We start from the raw sequence: 12,501 nt of genomic DNA on the forward strand, positions 1-12,501 counted from the left end.
TTAAAGTTGGCCTGTTTGGTTATAGTGTATTAGGAAAAGCTTAACACTTACAGCAACAAACTGATTGTTCTCAAGTTTGATGATATCCCCCACTCGTACATTCATCCATTTCTCATTCTGCAATCTGAAACAGATTGTGTTTGTTCCATCACAAATCAGTTTTTATTTCCTAAACATCTCTTAAAGCAGTTACAGTTCAATAATTGTATCTCAACAGCAAGAGACACAGCAGGAAATGCTGATACGTGGCATAAATGCACTTACTTTCCTTTGATGAGTACCTGAGACTGCCGGGTGTTGACTTGTTGATCACTTTTATGGCGGAACTGAAATTCAAAACAGATCAATCACAGCAAACATCAGCTCAGCTTATTTCAAGCAGCCCACATTTCTTTGTAAACTCAGTGTTCAGAGTCGTAAAGATCAACAGGACTAGAGTAGATTCTCACATAGTCATCAGTAGCATCTTTGACAGCTGTGATAGCCAACACCAACACCAAAGGCACAATGGTGGTGAACCACGAAAGAGAGGAGATTTCTGGAATTAACTGGAACACACAACAGAGTGTTAGTGTTGTACAACATTAAAGCGATAGTTCACAATTCTGTCATAATTTATTCTTGCTTCTGTGGAACACAAAAGATGTTTTGGACTATTTTTGGCCCAAAAAAGTCATTTTTCACAATATCTTCTCTTGTGTTCCACAGAAGAAAGAAGGTCATACAGGTTTGGATTGACATTTTCAGTTTCAGACATCACAGATCGTGATTTTTTTTGTCACTTTTAATTAGGAACCATGAATTTCAGGATCAAATTTATAAATGAGGCTCCAGCTTTATCTTCAGTACACTGGTCTTGTAATTTCACAAATGACCTTAAAAGGCTGGCAAACCTGCAGTATCAGCAGAACTAGGAAGTAGGCATTCGCAAAACGTTGAAACTGTTCGAACAAGTTAATGGGCAGGAAGGTGAAAACGTTGTATTTTGCTGTCTTGATGCGATTGTCCTAGGGAAAAAAATGATACAGATAAAAAAAAAATTATAATTCTGACTTAACAGAAGTTGACCAAAGTTTGGGTAAGATTTTTTTTATGTTTTTGAAAGAAATCTCTTATATTTGATCAAAAAAATACAATAAAAACAGGAATAATGTGAGATTTTATTACAATTTAAAACAAGTGTTTTCTATTTGAATATATGTATGTAATTTATTCCTGTGATGTCTCTTATACTTACCAAGACTGCATTAATTTGATCAAAAATAGAGCATAATCAGTCCAATTTAACATTTTATTATAATTTAAAAGAATTGTTTTCGGTTGTAATATATGTTAAAATGTAATTTATTCCTGGATTTTCAGCATCATTACTCCAGTCTTCAGTGTCACATGATCCTTCAGAAATCATTCTAATATGCTGATTTGCTGCTCAAAAAAACATTTATTATTATTATAAATATTGAAAATAGTTATGCTGCCCAATATTTTTATTTTTGATGAATAGAAAGTTCAAAAGAACAGCATTTATATTTGAAATATAAATCTTTTATAACATTATAAATGCCTTTACTGTTCCTTTTGATCAATTTTGTTAATTTTTTTTTAACAAACAAAATCTTGCTGACCCCAAACGTGAAATTTTAAATGAACACACATTATAAATTCAAATGTCCCTGTTCACAAAACATGAACAGAATGAATCCATCTGCATATTAATGCAAATCCATTCAGATATGAACCGATCGACATACAATGGTATAATCCATACATAAATACATTCTGGTCATATTTCACAAACAAGCCCAATGAGTTAGTTCTTAAAATGAAATGTAAAAACAGGCTGTCACATTATGAAATCATTATGATTTGTTCTAATAGTAAAACATCAGCAGTACATCACTTATTTTTTTAAAAACACATCATTTTACAATAAAAGACAGACTTACAGCATAACTGAACCTCTCATTGTAGTCGCGATCGTTGGCTCGAACATGTCGTTCTTCCTCTACAGTGGAAGAGAAGTTTAGTTTAGTAAACTATTAGTAAGACCAGAGGCATCATCAAGTACATTTCCATAAAAAAAAGCCACAACAGTTGTGAACTTTCATAACAACATGCACCCAAAACCAAAATCCTTATCGTGTATCTCAATTCCAGTATCTGTTTGTCCACTAAACCGATACTTCTCATAATCTCCTCTTACTCCATTTCTAAGGAACCATAAATGGACTCGATATTTTCCAAAGCCACTAACAGCGCCGTCCCGAGGGCGATGTCTATGAGATCATCAGTGAATATCACTCAGCAAACGAGGGAAGTAAAAATAGAAAGAGTGTAAGTGAGAAGCTATCAAACGTCTCCTGGAAGACATTTCCATAGATGTAATCCAGCTCTTCCAGTATACATCCCCCGTTTATCATCTCGCCCTCCCAATCCCACAAGTCCTTGCAGCTCTACCTTGTCCAGGTGATTTTGAGCGTGGGTTCCAACCTCCTCTCCATGGTACTAACATCCATAGCCATCGCAGCGCCATTGCCTGTTTGCAATGTCATTCTTGGAGCGGCACAAACAAACGTTCAGGCATTAGATTCAACTCTAACTTCACAGAGTCATTAACAAGACAGTCAAAGCATGAAATGCACAGTCTGAGGTGTCTGCTTTCTGTTGGGCAGCTAGGTTTGTGGTATGTAGCAGCCGTCGCCTGCACTTGTCTGTGATTGCGAGAGATTGTCCAGCCTGTGGAATTTCATCGCCTGCAGGGCTTATGCTTATTAGCACAAAGCTACTCCTAATCATTTACCAGCTCTTCACTCAGGAGTTAGTGAAGCGTCTGGCATTATAAACACAGGTCTTGCTTTTGGAAAAGCCCAGAGAAATTTTTTCATGCTCTGAAGTTGCTCTTTCATTTTTGGGTAATTAAAAAGGTTTTACAAATAAAGGTATAAACAGCACCGTTGTGAAAATCAATAAAATGAGATAACGACCCTGACATATCAGTCTTTAAGAAAAATCTGTTGTATTCTGGATTCAACATGGATTCAATGTTAAGAACTATATAATTTCATTTAAATTATAGTTTAGTATATTTATGTTAATAATAGTAATATTTTACATGATTATGCACAAAAAGTACACTACTGTATTGGGGTCAGTAAGTTTATTTTAATGGAATAAATGACCCCAAAACTTTGAACAGAACTACTGCTACTGAAAATATTATTAATTATATATTTTTAATTATTATATATAATAATATATAAAATACAAATGAAATATATATTATTATTTTTTAGAATAAATACATCACATTCTTTTTGGAACTTAATGAACTAAATAAGTAATAAAAATAATATTTCAGATGCTGAATCCCAACTGAATGAGCCATGTTTGTAAAATAACTTTGGTCACACACACACACACACACACACACACACTCCATAGGTGTAAAAAACTGTATTTTCAATCCCTTACACTAAACCTACCTTCATGCAAAACTTTCTACTTTCTTAGATTTAAAAAAAAAAAAGTTTTTGTGAATACATTTGAGTATTATGACATCCTTAATTAACCATATAAACCTGTACACACACACACACACACACACCAGGTTTTTGATATTGTAACAACTATAAATAATTAAACTGCTGCAACTTCTTCCTCCTCTTGACTTGTTTGGGACACATCTTACTCTGTACTTTTGCATAGACCTTAATCAGGTTAGACGCCATATTGAATTTAAAGCTGATGAAAATGAGGCTGTGAGGGATAGACTTATAGTCTTTACACAAGGTCCTACATCATGTAATTTTCACAACTCACAACTTTCCAAACTGTTTTATTGAGTTTACAGAAAGTTTTTTTTTCAGAAAGACATTAAAGACGTTGTTAAACAGCAGTACAATCCACTGAACGTGTTGTACTTCAGTCCCTCACAGCCTCGTTTTCACTCATGTCAAAAATTAAACATGGCGCTAGCCTGACTAAGGTCTCTTACCCCATGTTTCATCATCTCTCTCAAATGTAAATAAGTTAAAAGAAGTCCTGCCTACTGCATGCCATTCAAATATGTAAGCCGTGGCATATCGAAACCTCTACAAGTTGACACATTTTTACCATTAATGTCACACCGCACCAGTCCTGTGTATAGCGCAGAGTAGCTCAGAAAATTTGGGGGGACCTGATGTGAAAAGTGTGATTACGTATGAAATCTTTAGACTGTGGTATCTTGCCAGAACAGAGCACAGTTTAATACATTGTTCTGAAACATATGAGATTACTGGAGGCTTTTTGAGAAACATCAGGAGACTAAAGTCTCCATTTGCTCTCCATTTAATTTTTATTGCTGTCTTAGAAGCACTATAAGGTACAAAACAGGGCCTTGTTTTTTTTAATAAATGGTCTTTGAAAGCAGGTGCTAACCATCAGAAAAACACCGGAGGTCAAACTAAATTTCTTATATTAGGTTAATAATTTTTTCAACCCTGTTACTGTTTACATCAGGGCTGCCCAAACTCGGTCCTGGAGGGCCGGTGTCCTGAAGAGTTTAGCTCCAACCTCAATTAAACACACCTGAACCAGCTAATCAAGTTCTTAATAGGCATACTAGAAACTTGAAGGCAAGGTGTGTTGAGGCAAGTTGGAGCTAAACTCTGCATGACACCGGCCCTCCATGACCGAGTTTGGGCACCCCTGGTTTACATTGTCTAAATACGTTTAAAACCCCGATTTTGTCATTTTCTAGCAATAAACATTAAACAAAGAATTTGCACCAGAATTTGCAACAGGGTGAATGTAGGATTGTTATCGTTAAAATTATTTCTACAGTAAATTTAAGAAAAATATTTGTTGCTTATTTTTTTCCTTACAATAACTCGAACACTTGCAGCATGGCATATTGCATCCTCAACACACAATGTGTGATTCAATAGTTGAACTCTCTGAACTCCAGGACCTACTGTTCTACTGTACAACATGGGCGATGTTCTTTGTGTTACTGTAACATCACGGTGATGTGAAACATTAATCATTACAACATAATCCATCTGAATCGATCCAAATTTGGGAATCTGGGCTTGGATCCAGTTTATATTTTTGCTGAGGGTCACATTATATCACAGACCGAATAAGCTGGCTGGAGTTGTGTTGCACCACAGTCACAGCACTCACTCCAGACTTTCCTCAAGTATTGCTAAAACGTCACGCTCACAGCCAAAAGACCTGAAGAGGAACTGGAACTACACAAGATTTAACAAATGAGTGAGACTCTAGACGAAATCCCACACTGTTTGTGCTTCTGACAGCAATAATGATCAAACTAACAATTGCCTGGTGGACAATAAGAAAAAATAAAATCATATTACACTGAAGGAGGGACCTGAGCCACATCTACAGAACTAAATATATAAGAATCTTAGGGTAGACTATTAAGCAACCACCCAAAACACCCAAGAAACTGCATAGCAACATGCCACACTATAGCAGGGGAATGGGGAAAAATCTTGTTTAGTTCTGTTTTACTCAGAATCCGATTACAGGTTTTAACAGGAAAACCACAGAATCTTTACCACAACTTCAAGAAAATCACTTCTACATTTTTTGGTTGAGCAAGGTGACTCAGACAAGACGCAGACAAGGAGAGTAACTTCTTTTCTCAAAAAACTACTAACCAGTCAACCTTTACCAGAGTAGCCTGGTAAATCATTTATGCATTAGTTTTTATTGGTTCGTTGACTGCTATGGCTTTGTGAAACATGAGAATTGTTTCCTCATTTAGCTCAGGTGCTACAACCGTCATCAACCATTAATAATTGAACAGTTTCCACACCCAGAGATGCACCAGATGAGTTTACACTCTGTTCCCACATTTACCCCAGCACACAAATTGCGCATAAGATATAAAGTCACATACAACTTCCATAAACTTCAAAAACTTCTACTAGTTTGATTCTTTCTTTGTTTTTTCATGCAAATACTTAAGCCCAGAGCATTCTTCGGTTTCTATAAACACTTAAGGCTAAAGTATTTTTTCAGTTTTTACGAACACTTAAGACCAAAGTATTCTTTGTTTTTTACAGTATGCAAACACTTAAGGCCAAAACATGCTTTGGTTTTTATGAACACTTAAAGGAACACTCCACTATTTTTGAAAATAGGCTAATTTTCCAACTCCCCTAGAGTTAAACAGTTGAGTTTTACTGTTTTCGAATCCATTCAGCTGATCTCCGGGTCTGGCGGTAGCACTTTTAGCTGTAGCTTAGCATAGATCATTGAATCTGATTAGACCGTTAGCATCTCGCTCAAAAATGACCAAAGAGTTTCTATATTTTTCCTATTTAAAACTTGACTCTTCTGTAGTTACATGGTGTACTAAGACCGACGGAAAATGAAAAGTTGAGATTTTCTAGGCCGATATGGCTAGGAACTATACTCTCATTCCGGCGTAATAATCAAGGAACTTTGCTGCCATACCATGGGTGCAGCAGGCACAATGATATTATGCAGCGCCTGAAAATAGTCCCCAGCAAGCAGGTGGTCACGTTGGTTATGTTGACGAAAGTTAGCCTATTTTCAGGCGCTGCGTAATACCATCTCACACGGCTCCGGGGGGTGAACAAAGGCCTCCTGTAGCGAATCAATGAGCCTGGAGCTTCCGTGTACAACTGTTGGCGCAAGCTAGATTAAAGTGATTATTACGTTTTGAATATGGATATTTTTCTTACAAAAACACATCGATTCGCTACAGGAGGCCTTTGTTCACCCCCCGGAGCCGTGTGAGACATTTTTTTTATGGATGGGCGCTTTTTATTTAACTTCTTTTGGACTGATGCATGCAACACCTGCTGAGTGCCATTAAACAGCTTGAAAGATCAAAGACAATTTTTAAAATAACTCCGACTGGATTCGTCTGAAAGAAGAAAGTCATATACACCTAGGATGACTTGAGGGTGAGAAATTTGTGGGCTAATTTTCATTTTTGGGTGAACTAACCCTTTAAGCCCTGAGCATTCTTCATTTTTTTACGAACACTTAAGCCCAAAATTATTCATTGTTTTTTATGCAAATACTTAAGCCCTGAGCATTCTTTGTTTTTTACGAACACTTAAGCCCAAAGAATTATTTCATTTTTACACTGACACTTAAGTACAGAATACTGAATTCTTTGCTTTTTACACGAACACTGAAGGGCAAAGTATCCTTTGGTATTTATGAACACTTAAGCTCAAAGTATGCTTCAGTTTTTTTGAACACTTAAGCCAAGAGCATTCTTCTTTTTTTTTATGCGAACGCTTAAGCCCAAGCTATTTTTCCACTTTTTACAAAACACTTAATGCCAAAGTGTCTTTTGCTAGAGTTGCATACAGCACACATTACGTAAATTGAATCTATTTCTCTCCAGAATTATGACTGATACAATGTTTTTGTTGTTTTTGTTAAAACTAGAGTTGCGAGTATCAATTAACCCCCTCACACAAGTGCTCATCAACTATTTGATCTATTGCATCTCCAGTAGTTTGTTATCCACCTCATTCGCTTTTTTCAGCTGTAAAACAGCCAGTGTTACCACCTTGTGGACAAACTAATTAGCGCAAACAAATTCAAGGTGCACAAGTAGACTGAGCATATAGGAGTAGAAATATCTGTCTGTGCACATACACTACAAGTGTACTATGCTGATAACAAAATGTATGCCGTACACACTGTACACTTACCCTAGCATACACATAATAACCGAAGTATCCTTTGGCTAAAAATTGCTAATAGTCTTTAGGTTACTGACTAATGCTAGTCAGATGCAGACTATACTAAAGGGAGGTAAGTTTTTCATTCTAGCATTTTAGTGGACAAAAATGTAGATCCTGTAAATGAAATGCGTACATCTGCTAAATGTTTATTTTTTCAAATTAGTGCATTAATTAGTGAATTAAAAGGTACATTAGCATGACATGGGCTAAAGTCACACAACTTTTGGTTCTAATTAATTTGTAACAGTTAAAGTTGGCTTCCCTCTTTTGAATTTGCACAAGGGCTCCTTGACAAACATTTCAGCAATTATGGAAATTACAGTACAAGTGCGTTACAGTACAAAGAGCATCCACAAAATGTTTAAATGACCTTGGTGACTAATACACGGAGGCGTGTGTATTCTTCCTGTTTGTGTACTTGACCACTTAAACAGTAACAAAAAAAAGTCAACAGTCGGGCAACAATCTTACAACACAGCCAACTTCTCACTTTCAACATTAGCGTATTACACCAGCTAGGCTCAACACAAAGCTCAACACACAAGAAAAATACCTGCAGGTCTCACGCTCATGTCCCCTCAGTTATGAGCACTAGCATGTAAGTGATCTCCATCCAGTCGGCCAGATCATGTTTTTAAAAAGATAAAATACTGAACTGCCTCTGCCGCCCAAGGGCAAGAAACGATCTGTGGTTTATACAAGGTCAAAGAGGCAAAACTTTACGTCACTGGCGGATCCGTTACCTTTTCCTACCCATAATCACACACACAAATACGTAGTGCACTTCACGTAAGCATCCCTATAGCAGCAAAGCGTCTGTGTTATCTCTGTGGACCAGCAGATGAGAGTATAAAGGAACAATGAGTGATGTCACAGGAAGAGAATACAAACTGTCCCTTCTTTTTTAAAATACTAATTAACTATTTCTGAGGATGGAAACCAGTTTGATTTGTTTATGTGCAAGTGAGCAGCAACAGTCACACAAGGAGGGTGTCATCAAGGTTTCTAGACAACAAGACCTGAGAAGAGCAGAAGACCTCAGCTCAAACACATGGTGTCGCTGAATCCTGGAGCTAACAATAAACATATTAAATGCAGAACTTCAGCACTGACTAACAGAGCAGGTCTTTTGTTCAGCAGCATCTGATCTGGTGAACTGAAAACGCTGTAATTATCTGGTTGTTTGTGGTGTCTACGCTTGATCATGTGGCTGGGTGTCAATTTAGGTTACTGTTAAAGAGAAGTAACTGCCCAAGAGAAAGCATCGTATTTCACCCCAAATCAAACGAAAAAAGTATATATATTGCAAATTTAGAATATATAATTTCTAATAGTGCTGGGCGGTATACCGGTTCATACCGAATACCGGTGTTTATTTTTGTTATGATATGAATTTTTTAAATACCGCAATACCGGTGTGTGTCGCTTGAAACTGTGCACTGTTGCACTGTGGTGAGGGAACAGCTGTATGTGTTACTAAGCATGAAAGTTCCGAAACTGAAGCTGTAGAACTAATAGAACATGATGACACAGAAGAACTCATCCACAATATCCACATTGACCGCCACACATATCCACCGCCCCCTGCCATCAGCTCCCGCGTCTCTCACACACGAGCGCGACTTTAGCACTAGATTTAGCAACTTTCACACCCTTTTAGCGGCTTTTTTCCATAGAATATTCATACTGACAAACCTAGCGACTTTTTTGGATAAACCTTAGCTATGGTTCAGTTGGAAGATTTCCCGCGAACGCGAGGTCTGACTTTCCCGGAGAAGTGTCACCTCTCGGCGTCTGTTCTGTGCAGTGAGCGGCAGAGAAGCAGCACATTCAGTTGGCCGCACCGCAGCCGACTCATCAATAAATGAGTACAAAACAGCGTTTCCAAGCACCTGTCGCTTACTGATTGTTTGGAATTATAAATATGAGCGTAGTTCGTCTGTTAATATCACATGCACTTTTTAACATTTTTTTAGTTTGTTACTCAGACGCAGGCAGTGCGCTGCATGAGACAAAAAAGTAATATAGCCAAAACAACCGCATAGCCGCTCTTTAGTGTAGATGCATGTTGATTTTATCAGACGAGTGACTCCTGGTTAACATGTATTAAAAGGGGTTGTGTTTAGTCACTATTTAGTGTGGTATTTTTTGACAATATTCACTCATCATGACAGTAAAATAGGGCATTCTAAGTCAATATACTGCAGTATTTCCTCTCTCAATCAGTAGAAAATATGGTTAACACCCGGTCATGCATAAAAAAAAAATACCGTCAGGTACCGTGAAACCGGTATAATTTTGAAAAATACAGTGATATAAGTTTTTGGTCATACCGCCCAGCACTAATTTCTAATACATTAAAAAATATATAATTGCATTTTATTTATTTGTTTATTATTTGTATTTTTTTATTTTATTTTTTGCATTGTGACTATATTTTTAATGACAACTAAGCTTTTTTTTTTTTCAGAATTCCCATTATTCTCAATGGTGATTTTCATTAGATTCTCATTACTGTAATAGTGTAATTTTTTTTAAATAAAATAAAAATGTATTTAATCAGCTTAAATTGCATTGTTTTTTAATTACAGTTATAAACATGAGATTTTTTGCATCATAGTAATTTACTTGTCTTGAAAATAATGTCACAATAATGTTTTTATGCTTATGCTGTAATAATTTCTCAACAATCACTTAAAAAAGTTTTCAAATATATTTAGAAAGTATACATTGCAAATTTATAATATATAGAAAATATATAATTGCATTTTTTTGTATTTTATTGTTTGCATTGTGACTATATTTTAATGACAATAAAGCAGATTTTTATTTTTTTATTTTTTGGAATTCCAATTATTCTCAATAGTGATTTTCATTACTGTGATAATAATGTAATTTTTTTTATAAAATAAAAATTGATTTAATCAGCATAAAAAATAATTTTTGAGTGTTTTTAATTAGCATGCGGTTTGTTGCATCATGGCAATTTACTTGTCTTGAAAATAATGTGACAAAAATTTGTTGTAATTATTTCTCAACAATTACTTAAAAAAGTTCAATAAATGTTAAATGTAAAATATATTCACTGCTAGTGTTTATGTGGTTTTAGACATTTGTCCATTTCCTTTGTTTTTGTTCAGCAACTGCACTAACCAATGCGAACGTCCTTCTTCCAAATTGCCATAACATCAGGCCATCTTCGACGGGTGCTACGGGTTTCTCTGCAAAACATGCCAGGAAAACAAGCGTGAGTCAAACAGCACGTTTCCACTGAACACCATGTAACCTTCCTCATAGAAATGACTAGATTTCATTTAGCTGAAGATTATATTGATAGTGATTTAATACAAAGAGGCCGTGACATCCCAACAAAACACTTTCCTATAAAGCCATAATGTAATTCATAAAGGCTTGTTTACTTGCATTGGGAAGCATATCAGCTGATCAGCTAGAGTCACACAGCGCAGTGTAATTGTCTTTTAAAGTAGCACAGAGTTCTCGCTGTTTTTAATGTCTGACGCACACCGTGTCTCTTCCCCCACACCATCCTAATGAGACCCCAGCGGAAACCCGTCAGGTCTCTGGGAGCACACTCGCTCCACGGGGAACACTGCAGTAAACACAGGTGATCCCGCTGCAGTGTCCTGCCATATGCTGGCTTCTCATGACAAAACCACTCGTGGCCAATACAGAAAGGGCTTCTATAGGTGGGACATTATACTGAACGTAGCTGTGAAAGGGTCTTCTCTGATTTAGTGTGTGGGAAGGTTTGTTGAAAATAAACGTGACTTGGAAGACCCCAGCAGCGCACACTTTGGATTTCTTCCTTTTTATAAACACCTGATACTGTACATATCATCAGCTCATAAATAAAGGCTGCAGAACTATAATTATCCTAAATGTGCAGTGTTTGGCTACTCCAGGACCACTGGTTTAATAGAAATCAACACTGAAAGTCTGTAAGCAGTAGAAGCATCTGACATACTGACCCAACATTGACTGCAGAGCTCTACAGACCAAAATAAATGTGACTGTAGACTCTCATATATTGACAGTCATATCCTCTGTCTATCAATAAACCTGCAAGGGAATGAAAGTATAGAATATCATTTGAGAAAATACTATGGAATTAAATTGAGATTTGCCAAATATGGATCCATATTACATAACACATGCCAAAGAAACAAAATATATAATATTTTTTTTATTATAATTAATAATTATTTATTATATATTATTTTAATGTAATAAAACTATATATATATATATATATATACAGTATATATTACCTACATCTATTGTGCTATATAAGTATATACAATAATTATGTTTATTAATATAATTATTATTGTTGTAGTTGTTATCACATAGTTATGCACAACCAACAAATTACACTAGATCCATTATTATTTAAATAAAATATATTAACCTATAATTTTAACCTAAATGTATTGCTATATAAATATATTAATAATAATTAGCATTATTATTATTATCATTGTTATATACTTATGGATTACCAACATATTACAACATAAATATATTTTAAAACACAATTTTTACCCACATTTACTGTTATATAAACATAAATATATTTAAAACATTAAAAACAACAACAATTATTATTATATACTTACATATTACACATATTACACTAGATATACTCTAAATACAATTAAATTACATATTAGATGTTAAATAAAAAAAAAATAAAAAAAAAAAAAAATAAAACAAGAAAATAAGGAAAAAAAATATATAA

General features: G+C 35.4%; 1 protein-coding gene across 4 annotated transcripts in view; it reads right to left on the reverse strand.

Moving 5' to 3' along the window:
* LOC107712521 (probable phospholipid-transporting ATPase IM) overlaps positions 1-12,501 on the reverse strand; it is a 32,749-nt gene that overhangs the window by 19,458 nt on the left and 790 nt on the right. For 2 of the 4 annotated variants that reach the window (XM_016517805.1, XM_016517804.1), the window contains exons 2-7: positions 10,896-10,963; positions 1,947-2,005; positions 894-1,007; positions 450-548; positions 265-326; positions 52-124 (exon numbers count right to left, since the gene is read on the reverse strand). In XM_016517805.1, the coding sequence (XP_016373291.1) occupies positions 52-124; positions 265-326; positions 450-548; positions 894-1,007; positions 1,947-2,005; positions 10,896-10,963 (475 nt within the window). Of the gene's footprint in view, positions 1-51; positions 125-264; positions 327-449; positions 549-893; positions 1,008-1,946; positions 2,006-2,457; positions 2,689-10,895; positions 10,964-12,501 lie in introns of those variants that run through there. The other 2 variants (XM_016517807.1, XM_016517806.1) reach the window with 2 other exon arrangements.

The sequence above is a fragment of the Sinocyclocheilus rhinocerous genome, unplaced genomic scaffold (assembly GCF_001515625.1).
Source record: "Sinocyclocheilus rhinocerous isolate Xijiao unplaced genomic scaffold, SAMN03320098_v1.1 scaffold1259, whole genome shotgun sequence".
In the NCBI taxonomy this organism is placed as follows: domain Eukaryota; kingdom Metazoa; phylum Chordata; class Actinopteri; order Cypriniformes; family Cyprinidae; genus Sinocyclocheilus; species Sinocyclocheilus rhinocerous.